Source organism: Mesoplodon densirostris, chromosome 18 (assembly GCF_025265405.1).
Source record: "Mesoplodon densirostris isolate mMesDen1 chromosome 18, mMesDen1 primary haplotype, whole genome shotgun sequence".
NCBI lineage: Eukaryota > Metazoa > Chordata > Mammalia > Artiodactyla > Ziphiidae > Mesoplodon > Mesoplodon densirostris.
Window position 1 is genome coordinate 47,683,307 of NC_082678.1, and position 19,514 is coordinate 47,702,820.

The 19,514-nt window shown below is 47.6% G+C and overlaps 1 protein-coding gene across 2 annotated transcripts in view; it reads left to right on the forward strand.

Annotated features, from left to right (window-relative positions):
- SMG6 (SMG6 nonsense mediated mRNA decay factor) overlaps positions 1-19,514 on the forward strand; it is a 232,781-nt gene that overhangs the window by 104,373 nt on the left and 108,894 nt on the right. For both annotated transcript variants that reach the window (XM_060082915.1, XM_060082916.1), the window contains exons 12-13: positions 4,111-4,279; positions 16,144-16,345. In XM_060082915.1, coding sequence (XP_059938898.1) covers positions 4,111-4,279; positions 16,144-16,345 — 371 coding nt within the window. The remainder of the gene's footprint in view (positions 1-4,110; positions 4,280-16,143; positions 16,346-19,514) is intronic.

A 19,514-nucleotide genomic window follows, 5' to 3' on the forward strand; every position in this document is an offset into this window, starting at 1 on the left:
ATTGGTATAAACTTCCCTCTTAGAACTGCTTTTGCTACATCCCATAGGTTTTGGATTGTCGTGTTTTTGTTGTAATTTGTCTGTAGGTATTTTTTGATTTCCTCTTTGATTTCTTCAGTGATCTCTTGGTTATTTAGTAACATATTGTTTAGCCTCAATGTGTTTGTGTTTTTTATGTTTTTTTCCCTGTAATTGATTTCTAACCTGATAGCATTGTGGTCGGAAAAGATACTTGATATGATTTCAGTTTTCTTAAATTTACCGAGGCTTGATTTGTGACCCAAGATGTTATCTATCCTGGAGAATGTTCTGTGTGCACTTGAGAAGAAAGTGTGATCTGTTGTTTTTGAATGGAATGTCCTATAAATATCGATTAAATCTATCTAGTTTATTGTGTCATTTAAAGCTTGTGTTCCCTTATTAATTTTCTGTCTGGATGATCTGTCCATTGGTGTAAGTGAGGTGTTAAAATCCCCCACTATTAATGTGTTAGTGTCGATTTCCTCTTTTATAGCTGTTAGCAGCTGCCTTATGTATTGAGGTGCTCCTATGTTGGGTGCATATATATTTATAATTGTTATATCTTCTTCTTGGATTGATCCCTTGATCAGTATGTAGTGTCCTTCTTGTCTCTTGTAACATTCATTATTTTAAAGTCTATTTTATCTGATTCGAGTCTTGCTACTTCAGCTTTCTTTTGATTTCCATTTGCATGGAATATCTTTTTCCATCTGCTCACTTTCAGCCTGTATGTGTCCCTAGGTATGAAGTGGGTCTCTTGTAGACAGCATATATATGGGTGTTGTTTTTGTGTCCATTCAGCGAGCCTGTGTCTTTTGGTTGGAGCATTTAATCCATTCACGTTTAAGGTAATTATCGATATGTATGTTCCTATTACTATTTTCTTAATTGTTATGCATTTGTTTTTGTAGGTCCTTTCCTTCTCTTGTGTTTCCTGCTTAGAGAAGTTCCTTCAGCATTTGTTGTAGAGCTGGTTTGGTGTTGCTGAATTCTCTTAGCTTTTGCTTGTCTGTAAAGCTTTTGATTTCTCCATTGAATCTGAATGAGATCCTTGCCAGGTAGAGTAATCTTGGTTGTAGGTTCTTCCCTTTCATCACTTTAAGTATATCATGCCACTCCCTTCTGGCTTGTAGAGTTTCTGCTGAGCAATCAGCTGTTAACCTTATGGAAGTTCCCTTGAGTGTTATTTGTCATTTTTCCCTTGTTGCTTTCAATAATTTTTCTTTATCTTTAATTTTTGTCAATTTAATTACTATGTGTCTCGGCATGTTTCTCCTTGGGTTTATCCTGCCTGGTACTCTGCGCTTCCTGGACTTGGGTGGCTATTTCCTTTCCCATGTTTGGGAAGTTTTCGACTATAATCTCTTCACATATTTTCTTGGGTCCTTTCTCTCTCTCTTCTCCTTCTGGGACCCCTATAATGTGAATGTTGTTGCGTTTAATGTTGTCCCAGAGGTCTCTTAGGCTGTCTTCATTTCTTTTCATTCTTTTTTCTTTATTCTGTTCTGCGGCAGTGAGTTCCACCATTCTGTCTTCTAGGTCACTTATCCGTTCTTCTGCCTCAGTTATTCTGCCATTGATGCCTTGTGGTGTATTTTTCATTTCAATTATTGTATTGTTCCTCTCTGTTTGTTTGTTCTTTAATTCTTCTAGGTGTTTGTTCTTTAATTCTTCTAGGTCTTCATTTCTTGCATATTCTTGATCTTTGCCTCCATTCTTTTTCTGAGGTCCTGGATCATCTTCACTATCATTATTCTGAATTCTTTTTCTGGAAGGTTGCCTATCTCCACTTCATTTAGTTGTTTTTCTGGGCTTTTATCTTGTTCCTTCATCTGGTACATAGTTCTCTGCCTTTTCATTTTGTCTTTCTTTCTGTGAATGTGGTTTTCCTTCCACAGGCTGCAGAATTGTAGTTCTTCTTGCTTCTGCTCTCTGCCCTCTGGTGGATGAGGCTATCTAAGAGGCTTGTGCAAGCTTCCTGATGGGAGGGACTGGTGGTGGGTAGAGCTGGGTGTTGCTCTGGTGGGCAGAGCTCAGTAAAACTTTAATCTGCTTGTCTGCTGATGGGTGGGGCTGGGTTCCCTCCCTGTTGGTTGTTTGGCCTGAGGCTACCCAGCACTGGAGCCTACCGGCTCTTTGGTGGGGCTCATGGCGGACTCTGGGAGGGCTCAGCCAAGGAGTACTTCCCAGAAGAACTTCTGCTGCCAGGGTCCTTGTCCCCACGGTGAGCCACCCCCTACCTCTGCAGGAGATCCTCCAACACAGGCAGGTAGGTCTGGTTCAGTCTCCTATGGGGTCACTGCTCCTTCCCCTGGGTTCTGGTGCGCACACTACTTTGTGTGTGCCCTCCAGGAGTGGAGTCTCTGTTTCCCCCAGTCCTGTAGAAGCCCTGCAGTCAAATCCCACTAGCCTTCAAAGTCTGATTCTCTAGGAATTCCTCCTCCTGTTGCCGTACCCCCAGGTTGGGAAGCCTGACGTGGGACTCAGAACCTTCACTCCAGTGGGTGGACTTCTGTGGTATAAGTGTTCTCCAGTTTGTGAGTCACCCACCCAGCAGTTATGGGATTTGATTTTATTGTGATTGCGCCCCTCCTGCCATCTCATTGCAGCTTCTCCTCTGTCTTTGGATGTGGGGTATCTTTTTTGGTGAGTTCCAGTGTCTTCCTGTTGATGATTGTTCAGCAGTTAGTTGTGATTCCGGTGCTCTCGCAAGAGGGAGTGAGCGCACGTCCTTCTACTCCGCCGTCTTGAACCCCGCATCAGCTTTTGTGAATGCCTCTAGCCTCTGGGACTGCCTGTTTTTTGGAGGGACGGTAGGGGTAACTATTTGGAAACAATTTCAAATTTACAGAAATTTGCAAGAATAATACTAACAGCTCTCTTACATACCCTTCACCCAGATTCCCTCATTGATAACATTTTACCGTATTTGCTTTAAGTTCTCTCTCTTTCCACACGCACACCTATACCTAATGGTTATTGTTATTTATTTTTAAAATTTATTTATTTTATTTTATTTTTGGCTCTGTTGGATCTTTGTTGCTGTGCGTGGGCTTTCTCTAGTTGTTGCGAACGGGGGCTACTCTTTGTTGTGGTGCACAGGTTTCTTGTTGCGGAGTACGGGCTCTAGGCGTGTGGGCTTTAGTAGTTGCAGCACGCAGCCTCAGTAGTTGTGGCTCACCGGCTCTGGAGGGCTGGCTCGGTAGTTGTGGCACACGGGCTTTGTTGCTCCGCAGCATGTGGGATCTTCCCAGCTAGGGCTCGAACCCGTGTCCCCTGCATTGGCAGGTGGAATCTTAACCACTGCGCCATCAGGGAAGTCCCTGTTATTTTTTTTTTATGAACCATTTGATTGTAAGTTACGGACATGGTAGCTTTTTCCCCCCAACTACTTGACTGTGTATTTCCTAGTCATGAGGACATTCTCTTATATCACAGTACTCTTATCACAATCAGGAAGCCAGCACTGATACAGTACTATCATTGAATCTACAGACCTTACTGAGTTTGGACCAGTTGTCCCAAAAAGAATTTTAAGAAAAAAGTTTCTTTCTGGTCTAGGATCCATTCCAAGATCATACTTTGCATTTAGATGTCATGTCTCTTTAGTCTCCTGCAATCTGGAATGGTTTTTCTGTCTTCCTTTGTCCTTCATGGCCTTAATATTTTTGAAGTGTACAGGAGATTTACTTTGTAGAACGCCCTAAAATTTGGGTTTCTCTGATACGTCCTCACTGTCAAATTCAGGTTGTACAGTTTGGGCATGAACCCTGGTGCCATCTCAGCACTGTGCTGGAGAAAGGCTAAAAGTGGGTGGGGGCAGGGGCTGGAGGCCAGGGTAGCAGCTACAGCCAGGCCACAGGTGGAGCAGAGACAGCTGTCTGCAGGGCGGACCCAGTGCCCTGGTTCTCTCTTTGTCCTGCTTTTCAGAATCCTCTCAGTTGCTGGCACTTGTCCTTCGCTTCTGGGCCCAGCTCTCCTGTGGACTTGGTCTCCCTTCCCTAAGAGCCTGCTGCCGTCCCAGTGCCTCAGGCCTCACTCGGGGGCCACAGCAGACCTAGGCCCAGTTCTCACCCTTTGCCTCTGCAGCTCAGCTGTCTTCTCCTGAGGAGGAGGAGGATCAAGATGACATCAAGGTGTCTTCCTTCGTCCCGGACCTGAAGGAACTGCTCCCCAGTGTGAAAGTCTGGTCAGACTGGATGCTCGGCTATCCAGACACCTGGAATCCTCCACCCACATCCCTGGATCTGCCCTCACAGTGAGTCAGCCTCGCCCACCCGTGTTCCCACAGCCCCTGTCCTGCAGCCCGCCTGTGTCTGTCTTCCCTCTTCATTTGAACTTGGGGTTTCCCCTTCCCTGACACCTTCCTCGTCCTCTGACGTGTTAGGTTGTTTTTGCCTGTTCTCCAGCCTGTTCCTCCTCCTCTCAGTCTCTCTTTCTCTCACACCATAGCTTGCTCTGTTTCGTTCCTTCCCCTTGATCTTGCTAATTTTTACTGCGTACTGTTCATACTCACCGTCTCGGCAGCTACCTGCTGAGTCTGGGTGGGTGTCAGTCAGTGTGTGTGAGAGACTTTGTTTCTTTCTCTCCCTTTTAGTTTATCTCTGTGCATCTCTCAGGCTCTTGCTGCTTCTCGTGCTGTCCTGCGCACTCTGTCTCCTTGCCTTCCTCTCACGACGTTGTAGTATGTGGGGAATGGTGAGAGCATGCACCCCTCTCTCCCACTCACTTCATCCCTGTCCCCGCAACACATCCCGCCCCCTCTCCCTGTCTCTTTGTGTTGATGTGGGATGTGTTGGTCTGGGGAGTATGTGTGTCTGCTGGGTGTTTCTCTGTAGATCTTTTTGTGTGTCCATATGACATGTGGTAAAATGTATATATGTGGCAAAGTTTGCCATCTTAACCGTTTTTAAGCATACAGTCAGTGGCATGGTACATTCACGTTGCTGTGCAGCCAGGTAGGGCTATTTCTTGTGTTTGTAGCGATGTGTGAGTTGTAGATCTGGGTGTGCCTGTTTGGGCCTGGTTGTCTATGTGTGTCTGGTTGTGTGTGTCTGAGTGTGAGGGTGTGTGTGTGTGTGTGTGTGTGTGTGTGTCCGTGTCCCCGGGGATTGTCTATCGAAGGCTCTTTTGGTGTGCCTTTCCATGTCTGTCTATGTATGTGTGTCCATGTGCTGTGTCCATATCTGTGTCTGCGTCTCTGTCTATCCTTGTGTGTGGATCTCTTTACAGGGTTCCTGTGTCCCTGTGAGGAATCTGTTTCACTGTGTGTCTGTCTCCATGTCTGTGTGTTCATATATATGTCTATGTCTGATTCTTGGGCCATGTCAGTCCATGTCTGCTTTGGTCCTGTCCATGTCTCTCTGCGTGTGGCTGTGTCCTGTGGGAGTGTTTGTATATGTTCCTGAATGTCTGTGCCCGGGACTGCCTGTGTCCGTGTCCATATTTGTCTGTAAGTATGTCTCTGTGTGTCAGTCTAGGTCTCTCTGTTGGGGGGCAGGGGATTTCTGTATATGTGGATACAGGGGCTGCCTGTATCCACCTGCCTCGCCTGTGTCTCCCTGCCTGCCTCTGCCTGTCCCTCCTGCCTGTCTCAGCTTGTCTTGGCTTGTCCCTGCCTGCCTCTTTGCCTGACTCTGTCTCTCTCTGCTGTTTGTGTATCTGTTTCAGGGGTCAGCAAGCTATGGCCCATGAGCTCAGAATGGTTTACATTTTTAAATGGTTGAAAAAATAAAATAGAAAGAGTAAGACTTCATGACTTGTGAAAAGTATATGAAAGTCCCATTTCAGTGTCCATGAAGTTGTATTGGAACACAGCCATGCTTGTTTGTTTACACTTTGTCTATGGCTGCTTTCACACTGCAGCAGTGGAGTTGAGTAGTTGTGACAGAGACCGTGTGGTCTGCAGAGCCAGAACTATTTACTCTCTATCCCATTATAGAAAAAGTTTGCCAGCTCCTCATCTATATCCATGTTCCTATGTGTCTTGTTCTTCTGTACGTTAGGGTCACTGTGTGTGTGTTTGTGTTTGCGTAAGAGTGTCCTAATGTGTGTGCACATAGGTGCCTGTTTCTGGTCAACTCTGTTGACTGTCCATCTCTCTCCCTCCCTCTCCCTTACTCTTTCTCTCTTCCTGTCTCTCCCTTAGTGTTTCTGTCTCTCTTTCTCTCTGTTTAACTTTTCCTTCTCCCTTTCTCCCCTCCCTCCATTCCTCCCTCCCCCATCTGCTGTATTGTGGTCTCTGGCAGGTGTAGTGCACTCAGAGTTCCTTCAGGCTCTGTGCTGGGTGTATATCTGTGTGTTTGGGAACAAGCATCCACACCCAGCATCTCATCATTCTTCTCGAGTGCTCCTCCCTGGGAGGGGGAAAATCCTGGAGGATGGAGGATGGATACCTAGGATGGTGCCAGTGGCATTTCTAGGGAGCGGGGAGGGGTGCTTCTCTGGGCTGGGGACCAGCCATGTGAGTCTCCCAGACTCATGGGTGACCCACAGAGGGAAGACTGCAGCAGAGATTTCTGGCCAGCAGTTAGACCTTTCTGTGTGAACCATATAGTCTGGCTCTTTCCTACATTTCCTTCGTCCCATTTCTTCCTGGCTCCTCACCCCAGGAAGCACCCCTGGACCATTAAGCCTGCCCTCCCTAGGCCCGCCCCCCAGCTCTAGCTCTGTAACCATGTGAGTGATGCTCACAGCATCAGACAAATCTTTGCATCTTTCCTGTGAACCCTTCTAGGTTTCAAAATGCACTCCAGGCTGAGGCCTCGTGAGCCAGGGTTGAGCTTGAGCTGGGGAGCTGTGGACACACAAAGGAATAGACCGATCTGCTGGCTAGGGGGCAGCTGTTTGCCAGCAGTGTTCACTGAAGAGTTAACATGTACAGCCTCAAAGTTTTCAGGCCGTTAATCTAAGATGCCGACTAGGCAATTTGCAGTTTTGGAAAGAAACTGACAAGGAAGGGCTCTGCTCTCCAAGTATCTGAAGCCACTGCTTCTGAGCATGTGCAGGGGTCACGGAGTGTTCCTCCCTTCCTCTCGGGGGGTGGGGAGGCAGACCATCTGTCCCTGGAGCTTGGGCCTTCCCCTGGGTCACCCCACCTCACAACCTTAGATATGGTCCACCCAGCCCCTGTTTGCCCATATCCTGGCCATCAGGCCTGCTCACTCTCTTCTGCAACCTGTCTCCCTTTATCCCTCCTCCCTCTCCTGTTCCCTTTGGCTTTTGTTTGGCTGAGGAAATGGAAACCTCACACAGGAAGTGCTGGGCTTCATTTGCTTGAGGTGCTGAATCTGTTTTCTCTGTGGATGCTGGAGCGAATGGCCCGTTGCCGGCTCATGCGAGCTGCTGCCCATCTTTGGGCAAGGGCTCAATCTGCAGCTGGGCACGTGGTCCCAGTTACATCCATCCCCAACTGGGCTTCACCTCCAAGGCTACAGAAAGGCAGAGGGGGTTGGGACACTCGAATCGAATTTGCTTAGTCTTTTCAGACTTTTCTGCACAAGGATAGCAAATCTGACCAAATAATATGTTGAATCTGATTACTTAGTAAACAAGTTCCTGTAGCTGTAACTTACTTTTTGATGAGTCCAGTTTAGGCTAGAGAAGTCAGTGTGGTAGAAAATAGAGTCCCCTTCTGCACTGTCTCCCTTTGCAATCAGGATCAGCGGCTGGTTGTCTCTGGAATGCAAGTTGAAGCATAAAGGAGGGGCTCTGCCATCCTGGGGCCTGACCCCAAGGCATGGTGGTTTGAGGGCTGGTGCCACTGTTGGACAGAGCAAACCTGGTCTGACCACCACTGAGGGTCATCCCACCTCATAGCCTTCAGATCCAAGCAGTGGAAAGTGGAATAAGAATTTACCTCCCTTCTTTCTAGTTTCTCATGTAACTGCCTAACACTCACCGAGTGAATACTGTGGTTGAGAGATTGGCCCGGTACGGTGGTTCTTCTGTAGGTTTCAAAGTGACATCTTATACCCACTGATCTTCCACACTGTGGAACCTTTTCTTTTAAGGCTATAGGGAATAACATAATCCAGACAGTTCTGTAGATGTCAGAACAGTAATCCCTCTGACACTCTTAAGGTCCTTGTGCTGCTCTTCATTTTGGAGGGTTTAGGAGCGCTCTCAAGAGAGTAGGAAGGAAATGGCTTCCACTTAACGCCTCTCCTCTGCATGTTTTCATTGGTCTTCGCCTGCATTTGTTCTCTGCAAAGACAGATTCCTCACTGATCCTGTGATAAGGTGACCAGATAGCCTACACTGTAGTTTGCTTCTCCTCCAGAAATTCCCTCCTCCCATATTGTCTCCTTGACACATTGGACCCTTGTTTAATCTTGCTCCCTTCATTCCCTTTCTGTCTTTCATTGTGTTACCATCTTTCCTTGCACAGTTAGTCATTTCGAAGCACCTCCCCTTTTTCAGGGGAATTCTAAAGCGCATCAGTAGTCTCCTTGGTTCTCTCCCCTTTGCTGTATTCCTCTTCTTTCTGGTCAAGTTTACTTTTCCTAGGCAGTAGCCACTTAGGCACACATGGACCACTTAGAATGATGATGACAGAACTTCACTGACACTGCAGAGTGACAAGGGCAGGATTTCAGGGCTGTTTGTGCCTTCCCACAACAGTGGCGCTTAGTAGGTGTGTGTGCTGGAGTCAGCACGTACGTACGTTGACTTCCCATTTGTATCTGTTAGGAGTCGTCATAGGATGGCTTTATATCCCAGGAGATTTTGGTACAGAGGAGTGTAGCAGGGTGTGGAAAGTTGCCTTGAGCCACTGTAAAAGGCAGTGTAGAGTGCTTTGGTCTGGTTAGAACAGACCACAGTGTTTGGAGGGGCCGTCTGCTTATGGGGGTGGGGGTGGAGTGGGGAGCACAGTTTCTGTGCCAGGCCTCTTGTTAGAGGGGAGGGGCAGCTGCTCCCCGCTCTACCAAGGGAGCATGAGGCACGTTGTGAATGTCAGGTGGTGGAGAGAAGCAGAGCAACAGGCTTCCCCGAGCCTAAGCACAGCCCCCTGCACCCCAGGACCTTTGGCAAGGCTGGGGCAGTGGGACAACCTACCTCATTGCATAGTCTCTGCTGAAGCCAGATCTTCCCTCATCTTGATCTCTAGTTCTCAGTAAGTGAAAGAGTCAGGGGACTTTGAGAACATCCAAACCTAGCCCAGCTGTGGCAGTTGGTTTATTGCTTTCAGCTGGTACTTGAACCCAGGTCCTGGTCTTGGAGGCTTTCCCAGGTTTAATCCCCAGAGCTTTCTCTGCAGCTGTATGACACTGCGCTGACCCCGAATGAGGATAGGAAAATAGAACCAGTGCCAAGCCAGAGTCTCTTTTTCATTTGGAGTCTGGCTGTCTGCCCATGACCAGGGTTACATAATGGGAAACATAGCTGGGGCTCTGGAGAGCCCGCGTTTCACCAGGCTGCCCAGACCTTCGCATTCTGATGCTATATATCTTCCTAATTGTAGCTCGGATGCATTTATCACACTGTTGGATTGGAGCACTGTTAAAAAAAAAAAAAAAAAAAAACTCCAGAAATTCCTGGACTTGCTGCTTTTCCATGGCTTGTCTTGTATAGTCTACAGAGCATGCTGGAAAGGGCTTGTAGGGAGCCCTCTGAGGTGCCGTCACATAGGGAGACATGGGGTTATGGAGGGAGTATGCAGTAAGCTCATTTCCTCAGGGAGCCTACATGTGTTGACCCTGTAGACGAGATAGAAATTCTTGAGTTAAAAAGCAGCTCATTCACTCACCCTCATAGGGCAGTTCTGAAATAAGAACTAATCCCAAGTCTAATCGGCACCCCTTCAAGGACGCTTAATACGTCTTCCCAGAAGGGCATTTTGGGAGGTCACTAAGTAATAGTCCATCAGCACTTCCCTGAAGGAAGTGGTGGTGACTGTGGGAAGCCCCTTTGCTACCCTGGCTCCCCACCCAGTCTCCCTGGCTCCGGGTTGGGGCGTCAGCACTATAGCCTGGCACCAGGGGGTTCCTCTTCCTCCAAGTGCTGAGTGTGGGGCACACGTGATCTCTCCCACGGCAGGAGCCGCTGTCCCCTCCCCACTCCTCCCACAGGACTTCTTGTGAGAGGAAGGGGTGTTGGCCCAAGGCTCCAGTCTGACCCCAGCAGGGTACAGCCGCTGACCCCAGGGAGAGTACTTTCCAGTTCTGGGCTGAGGTTATTTGGGTCCAGTGTGTGCTAAACTAAGAAGACGTGTTGGAGTGGTTACAGCTAAAAATTTAGAGAGGCAGGAACCGTGAGAATCCGCACCAGGGAGGCCGCCGAGGGCTCCACTCATGCCGTGGCGATGTCAAGGTCCCCTGGGGGCTGCTCTTTCCCAAACACACAGTGCTGATGGGTTTAACACACCACAGTGATGCGACAGAGGCTATACATCTGAGTGTAGCTTGGGAGAACTGAAGTCAAATAGGCACTGACCTAGAGAGAGGTTGAGGGAGGCACAGCTAGAGGTACTTGAGAAATCCTGGAATGAGGTTACCGTGACCTGTTGTTGGCCACAGGGCTCCAGCTGCACCGCTTAGAACATGAAGTTTGTGTTCTTCGAGTAGTGCAGGGTGACTGAGCTGCAGATTGATTTTGCCCTGTTGGGCAGAATTAATTTAAGTTGGGCACTCTTCCAAGGGCCCAAGTTGACTTGTTTGTATAAATTAGGAAGGCAGAAAGGATCTTCTTTAACTGAGTCTTATGTTTTTTAGGGGTCACCTAATAAGCAGCTATTATCCTTGGAGGATGGTATCTTGCTGCCCATGTCTTAACTCCTAGAATAGCGACCCCTGATAACTTTGTCTCCGGTTTATATCATGGTGGCATCTGGAAAATACACTGTAGTTCCTAAATCTCAGAGGGAGCTGCATAGTTCTCCTCCTACCCTCCCCCAGTCTCTACCCCATTCTGTTGAGCTGCCTAGCCCTGATACCAGAACCAGATCCTCGGCCTACTGAGAACAGAGTTGGCATGACATCCTGGCTTTCCGAGGAGCTTACTAAGCTATTTCAAACCCAGGTACTATTCTTTTGACTCTACCAGACTTGTTGGATTCAGGTCCATTTCTGTTATTATCTGCTCACTTCCTGCAGTTTTGTCCAGTTGGGTGGGAAGTCCTCCAGGGCTACAGTGGTCTTATGTTGGCCATTGAACCCCACGTGAAGAGTTGTGGGCTATAATATGATGGTCCGTAGGCAAACAGGTTTTAAAAAGAGGATATTACATATCTTAAGAATATTTCTCTTGCTGTGGCCTTTTGCCTTTCCCCTTTTATGTTTATAGTCCATGGACTTTCTCTTTTTCAGTTTCTTTGTGCCTAGTTTCTATGCCATCTTAGCTGTATTTCCAGAGTGTCTCACCCCAGGAACCAAAAGACCCAACTCGTTTCCCATCTGTACTACTTCTCTGATCTTCCGTAGCTCCAAAACACAATGCAGGGCTTCTTCTCACTCACCTCTTTCCGGGTTTGTTCTGCAGCTGTGGAGTTTGAATGTTAGTGTTTAAACAAGCTGGTATTACACAGGAAATGGCCACCTCCACAGGCCCCTGCAGGCTTGTAACATGGGGTCATTGTACTTGATATTAATCACCAGTCAGCCTGTTCCCCCAGTAAAAATACGAAGGGGTGTGTGAGGGCTCAGTCCTCCTTAGACTTGCCAGAAGGATGGCCTGAGCCCTGGTCGGGCCTTGGTACTCCATTCTCCAAACTGTCTTCCTCCTTCAGTCCCGTCCTCGGATGGAGTTTGCAGACAAGTTCATTCTTGACCTCTTCCCTATAAAGCTGGCAGATCTGCCTTTCTTTCTGAGTTCTAGGAAAGAGATAGGTTGTTGTGGTATAACTTGCCTCGCATATCTCACACCTTAATCTTTCCGAGCGTGACGTAGTTGAGTAACAGATCGTATGAGAAAACTCCAAAATGGTAGAAACACAGAAACCCACTGGTCCACCTGAGATCAGGACTTCTCAGTTCCTTGGAGTGAAGCTGCTTTTCTAATGCTGTTTGCAGAACTAACCCCAGCCTGAAGGTTTAATCTGATTCCCCAAGTCAATATCCCCTCAAACAACCAGCCAACAGTGTGTGTATTGGTTCATTTCTGTGAAATGTGTTTCCCTAGTCACCTGGGCTGGCCTGGGCTGCATTGTATTGGCCAGCAGCTGCACTGAACTCAAACTGACAGCTACATTAAACCTTGGAATTCTGAGGCAATAAAAAGTAAATTAACTCTTTATTTTTTTCCTTTCCTGGTGGAGTAAGTGAATGCATGTCTGTGGGGAAGTGGGTGAGCCTTGGTCCTGAGTGCATACCTATAACTAGCCACTGCTGGTCTGTCCCAAGCTAGGATCTGATGTTCAGACTCCAGCCAGAGGTCTGCTTTCCCTGGTGTGTGGTGTGTTCTGTGGGGTTGGGCCACCGGGTCACCCTACAACTGCTGATCCCTGCTCACTAGTCACATCACAGCTGCTTGAGAGGCTCCCTTGCCACCATTCTGAGAGCCACGAACAGACTCATTGGATGCAGTTTCATGTTCTCTGGCTGCCTTGTGTCTGTTTGGTGGGATTTTTTTGGACTCTGGGAGCTTTCCCAAAGTACGAGTTGGGGCCACAACGAGGCAGAGGGACTTGCCCAAGCCTATAGCACTCTAGAGGGTCCATGTAGAACCAAAGGTGGCTTGAGAATGTCTGCAAACTCTTTTGGGGAGTCATTTCCCAGGCATTTCTAGAAGATTGGGAGCTGTTTAAAGTTCCTCTCGGCCACCAGAATTTGACTTTGGGCTCCTTGGCCCAGGTCAACCTTGAATCCTTAGAATCCAAGGACTAGATTGGGGTGAAGGTTGGAAGGCACTCCCAGCTGGGATAAGGACTAGAGCAGGAAAAGGCTAACTTTTCCCCTTCTGCTCAGACAGGAAGCCCTGTGTTCACCCATGGAACTGACCTCTCAGCCCAGAGGCCTGATTAGGGTAAGCTGAGGTGATGTTGCCCAGGCTACAGGAATCACCTCATACTTCTGCAAATATCTTAACTTCTGAGCTCAGACATCTCACCTAGTTTTTCAGAGTACCTCTTCCTTTTAGTATTAGTTTCCTGACACTCCCCTCTGCCCCACCCTCTGTGGGGGTCACCGTATGGTCCATGGGTGCCCAGTCCGTTGTGTTCATGTTCGTGATGCTCAGTGAGAGAGGAGAGAACTGATGACATGTGAAGTGATCGGGGGCCGTCCCACTGCAATACCAGAAGAAAGTGGCCACTCAGAATCACACACCAGTCTGACGGGATCAGGGCAGAAATGACCCTTCATCGGAGCATTTTGTGTATTCCCTTGGTTCTGCTCAGTCTAGCTTGGCCCTTGGGCCACTTTACATTTCTGAGTTGGGAACTCAGGATACTTCCTGTGTCTTTTGGCATCAGCTGCTACCTTACAAATCAGTATGAGGGTAGGAACACTCATCCACTTCATTTTTGCAGTGAGTCTTAAGGTTTTGGCACAAGGTGGGTGGTAATGGGCAAAAGGCAGATGTGGGCAGGGGTCCCTAGTAGTGGCCAGCAGCCGCTGGGAGGAGTCAATGTTGGTTTATCTGAGCCTTAGGGGACAGGGAGCATGGTAATGAGAACCACATGGTACCACATATTCCTTCGCCTTGGATCCAAGATGGTAGGGGTGGGAGGACGAGAGAGGGATGTGGGGCCTCCCAGTGTGGCAGCCGTGGGTAATTTTCAGCTGCCTCTCCCTGGCTGGAGATGCTGCTGCCCTCACCCCCCACCCCCATCTACGTCCTGAAGCAGCCTTGACCTGCACAGCACCAACCAAGGCCCCCAAGCCAAGAATTCAGCTGGGAGACTTTTCACCTTCTTCCTTCTCACTGTCGTCTTTCCTGTTTATTTTCCAAATTGCTGCTCTGCAGCCGAGCAGTGCCTGTTGGCCAGAGCTCACCAGCGCTGTGGGATCAGACTCAGGCAGTGGGCTCAAGTGGCCAGCAGGGCACTGGGGGAGGAAGCGGGGAGCTGGAAGAGCCTCCCTGTGCGTCTCCCATGGGCAGCGCTAACCTCGGAGGCGGCCCTGAGCAGCCCTATCACATCCGGTGCTTGTCTCTGCAGCCGGGACCGGAGGATAAACTATCAGAGCTGTGGGGCAGTGCATCATTCCTCTTATTATTTTCTTCTCTGCAGATGGGGTCGTGGAAAGTTCAGTTCCTTTTAACCCTCGAAGTTCTGTTTATTCTACAGCTGGTAGCCTGAATGCTGCGTTTCCCATTACATCACAAAGGGGCTCAGGCAGATCTCTGCACTAAAACGTGTTGCAACTGTTTATTTTTTTCCATATTTAAACATCTCTGACAGCCAAACTCATCCGAGCCAAAAGATGGAGCTTTGTGAATGAGCCTGGTTGTCGGTGTCTGTGCAGAGAGAGGCTTTAGAAAACTCTTGTCCCTCCGGTGATTCTTCCCAAACATGTTCTTTTTCCTGGGCAAAGCCTGCGAGGCGAGTTACTTGTGCAGTACATGTGTGTTGATTACGTGCCGTTGTATGATTGATGGAGCTGTGTTCCGCCTGGTTCCCAGGACACTCTTGAAAACAAGATGTTTCATTTCATTGCCTTTGCCTAGTGCAGTGATTACAGTAAATACACCAGTGCGGCCTCCTGCCACCCGGAGCCGGTCAAGGAGTCCCCACACCTCTACCCCACTTTCTCCCCCAGCATCACCTTCAGTGCCATGTCCCTTGAACGCCCTCTCCTCTGCCATCTCCCAAAGGCGCCCAGTCTCCAGGAGAAACACATTGCTTAGGTCTGAGGCCCCTCCCTAGCAGATTTGGCTCATGCGCAGTTACTCCTCTGGGAAGATTCCAGGATGTAGCTCGCTCTTACAGCTCTCTTTGCTTCTTGCCTCTTTTGCCGCTCCACCTCTTGAGCCTAATTGTAAAGCTTTTCTTTGTTCTTCTATGCAGCGCACTCCTTTTAGAGTACAGCTTAGCATCCATAGGGCACTCCCTGTTGCAGAGTCCCTGGTTAAGGTAGTCTTCTGGAAAAGGAAACCAAGTCTTGTACAGCCCAGGGCCTATAGATTTGGCAAGCCCTGGATCTGACTACAGTTTGGCTATTTGAGCTGCGTCCTGTGCCGGCAAAAAAGAAAGCTCCTAAGGATCGTTAGCACCCATCAAAGCAGGGATATGAACCACGGTAGATCTTTGACAAATGATGGTGACAGAGAAATGAACCTTCTTTTTCGAATTCTGCCCTGGAGTTTGAAATGGGGAGAGCTAGACTTTGCGTTTTCAAGATTTCTTAGGTTCAGCCAGGACTTGGTGATGTGCAGTTAGGAATGAGCAGCCATCCCAGTTTGCCCAGGACTGAGGGGTTTCTGGTGACATGGGACTTTGGGTGCTAAAATTGGGACAAATCCCAGGCAAACCAGAACAGTTGGTCACCCTATATCTAACCTTCCACAGGTGAGGGAGAGGAGAGGGAGAGGGATGGCCAAGACAGCACTGATACTGGTTTGTCGGCTGAAATGCATGGGAAGCTTTACCCTCCTGGGAAGATCTTGGCGGGCCAGGAATGTGGCTTTTGGTGGGTATGTTTGATTGTTCTCCTACTTATATGTAGGAAGAGACTTCTAAAGCATTGTAGGGGACTGGGGTGGGAGGTAATAACCACATGACTCTTTGCCTGGTGTGACTGGCCCCTCTGGCTGTGTGGGAGGAGGGGAGATTGGCACTGTGTTGCTGTCTGTGTGGCATATACTTGGCTGGACAGGAGTAGGGGAATTCTGGGAGCTGCCTCAGGCACTGGTTGTCTTGAGTGTTTGAGTAAGTGTCTCAGGCACACTGTCTGGAAAGGTGACAGGACCTGCATTAGGCAACTGATTCTCTTAAATTCTTTTTCCTTTCTGGTTAGGATTAAAAACTCCCCCTAATCAACTTCAACTTCGCATAGATGGACACACACACACCAGATTACTGCCACGGGCGCAATTTTGTATCCTAGCGTTTTGGGTTAGATTTCCTGGCAGATGCCAGCCGTAGACAGCAAGTGCCACGAGTACCTCCCTGCCCACAACTGCTTAGAATACTTTAACTGGTCCCTCGTTAGAGCTGCTCTTCTTTTCTTACCTTCTTTCTCACAGGGTTGCTGTGGATGTCTGGTCGATGCTGGCTGATTTCTGTAACATACTGACTGCAGTGAATCAGTCTGAGGTGCCACTGTACAAGGACCCGGACGATGACCTCACCCTCCTTATCCTGGAAGAGGATCGGCTTCTCTCGGGCTTTGTACCCTTGCTGGCTGCCCCTCAGGACCCCTGCTACGTGGAGAAAACCTCGGATAAGGTCAGCCCCAGGCCAAACATCCCTCCCCATTCACCCCTCCTCTTAATTCTCCAGACCCTTTTATTCTTGGGAAGTTTTCTGTGCAAACGGAACATGATTAAGTCATTGAGAAGGGTGTTAAGGGAAAATATCGACCTTTTAGCCGCTGACATCCAGCTCTGCGTCCTGAAAAAAAAAGCCCTCTCGACTTCCTTTGGTGTGTGTGTGCGCTCACTGGCATGTTGTATATACGATCATTTCCTCACTTGTTTAAATAGTGCAGCTTGTGTTGGCAGTGCTCTCACTCAGCTCCAAATGGTTTGCATCATGCTTAAAGCACCCTCCTTCCTCCCCCCTTTCATCCTTCCCCCCAGCCACAAAACTCTGCACTAGGAAAACAGCCAGGGCTTTTTCCCTTCTCTAAGGAGGAGAGTGATAAATAGGTGACTAGAGAGAAGCAGACACCATGTGTTAACTTACAAAAAAAGCTTTTAGGAGTATGAAGCATTCCCCGCTGCCTGGTTTCTATTTTTCTTCCTCCAAGGACTGTGTTTTAACCTGAACTTTTTCCTTATCTTGTCTGTTTATAGAAAACAAAGCCCATTGCCTGTTGCCCTGGTGGGGACTGTGGAACTCGTAGTCTCTGCTTAACAGTTGGGTCTGTGGCCAGGTGTGGAGAGTCGAGCGGTCCATTCTGCTTCACATTCCTGTGTAGCGGTTGCTAGGCTGGGGAAGTCGTGCCCACAGACCCTGGGAGCAGGGTCTCCTGTGCTGAGCAGGGGAACTCAGTGACTGACCCCTCTGTGGAGTTGGTAGCATCACATCCCCTAGAGGAGAGCCTTTAGGTGGAGGGTCCACAAGTGGCTTCTCAGAAGGAAGTCTTTTGACCTAGATGAAGTATGTGTAGAGGTGTAGGTAGTTGTTTTTTGTTTTTTGTTTTTTTTAATGTCAGATAGTAAAAACTAAATTCTAAGCATAAACTACAAATATGAGAGATTTTATGTTGAATATAAAAATTTTTTAACTCATTCTTAGTGAAAAAAGAATATATGTTCCTTGTAGACAAGTAAAAAGAAGAAAAACGTATCCACAATCCCTCTACCAACTGGTAACACAACTGTTATTTTTGCTAATTATATACAATCATATTTAACTTATGGTATAAACACACACTTCTTTTTAAACAAAAAAACTTGGGGTCATATTATACATGTTATTTATAATTTGCTTTTCGCATGTAGTATCTTTTAATGTATTCTTATTTGGAATCTTTTTTGATGATCACTTAGTATTCTTTTCTGTGCCAAGATTTCTTTAACCAGTCTTTGCTTTATTGAACCAAGGGACTGTCCCGAATTTTTGAACTACTATAAACAGCTGATTCCTTATAGCAGAATTTTTTTCATATATTCCCTATGGTTACATTTCTATACATAGATAAGGGTTCTAGACATTGACATATCAAAAACTCATACTCTTTGGGTACATTTAATGGCTAATATCGGGAATGTGAAAACCTTTGTCTCTCAAGAGGAGTACTCATTTTATGCTTTTCCAATGAAAAGTTGGAATAAAATCCTGCTCTTCTAGTCTCAGAAGGGAATAACAATGGGGAGTTGTAGTGTGTGAGGCAGAGGACAGCTAACAAAGTTCAGACTTTGTGGAAGATGTTCAGTTAGAAGAGTTGGAAGAGAAACTGGGTAGCCATGGCTCGGGCCAGGGGAATCCTAGTACGTACTGTTTTTCTGTGATCACAGGGTGGTCTTGACTCTGGAAGGTGCTTTTGGGAGTTGGCAGTTGGGTCAGCTGTCTTTCAGTGCAGAACAAGGAAGGAGTCCTGTCCAGCTTTAGACTTGCTAAGCCCTGTTTTCTCATCAGCTCTCCCAGCTTTGGTGTTAGCATATGATACACGTGTATGGTACAGTATATGGTAAATACAATATATGACCTGGCAAGAAGAACACAGAGCCAGTGGTCCATGCCCTCAGCCTGTGGTCGTGAATCACAGGCTGCCCGGGGCAGTCACAGCTCATTGAGACTAAGGTGGGTCTCCACTTCAAGGACTGTGAAATAGGTGTGCCCAACACAACATCTCCCCCAAACCTGGTCTTTCTTCAGTCTTCCCATCTCGGTAAATGGCAGCTTTGACTTTGGGGGTGCTCATGTCAAAATTCTTGGGGTTATCCTTCGCTCCTCTCTTTTTCTCACACCTCCATAACTAATCCATCAGCAATCCAAGTCTTCCTTACCCTCAAAATAAACGCAAATGCAACTCTTTCTTACCACTACACCCTAGTTCGATTCAACAAAATGCCTTCTGACTGGTTTCTCTTATACCTCCCTCCTCCTACCCTCCAGTCTGTTTTCAACACAGCCACTGGAATGATCTTTTTAAAACATCAATAAGATCATGTCACTTCTTTGTTCACGCTCTGATCCAGCTCCTGCTGCTTTCCGTGTGCCCAGTATGCCCTAGTCACATAGGCGTCCTTGCTGTTCCTCAGACAAGCCACACACTTGTGCCTCAGGGTCTTTGTACTTGCTTTCCTCTTAACCTGGAACACCCCGTCCCCAGATACCTGTGTGGCACTCTCACTGCCACCTTGTTGGAGAGGTCTTCCCTGGCTACCCTATATAAGATGTTACATGCTGTCCTTTTCCTTTTTCTCTGCTTTATTCTCCATGGCAGAGAAAAATAACATCTCTTGAGTATCTAGCATGTATCAGTCCCAGGAAGAGGTAATTCTGTCCAGTATTTCATTAAGTCCTCACAATATGCCTGCCAAGTAGGTATTCGTGCCTTCATTTTATAAAAGAGACAACTGAGGCTCAAGAGAGGAGTGAAGAATGATAGAAACATAGGAAACATCTCCATGGTTGACCTGGGAGATTAGTATGGATGTGTCCAGAGGGACTTTTAAGGAACTCTTGACCTTTTAGGTATCTGAAGAAGATAGACATCTTCTCCAGCTTCTAGTGTTCACTATTAAGAAATGTAAAGTATCTCAAGGACTTTGTAGCAGCAACATGAGCAGTTTCACTGCTGGTGGAGATTAGTCACATGTTCGGTCTAGCCTGGGTACTCACTCAACAGGCATTCACTGAGCGGCCTATATTACACACCTGCACACACAAGAGAAATCCAGACATACAAGGCAAACACCCTCCTAGTTTGGGAGACAACTTACGG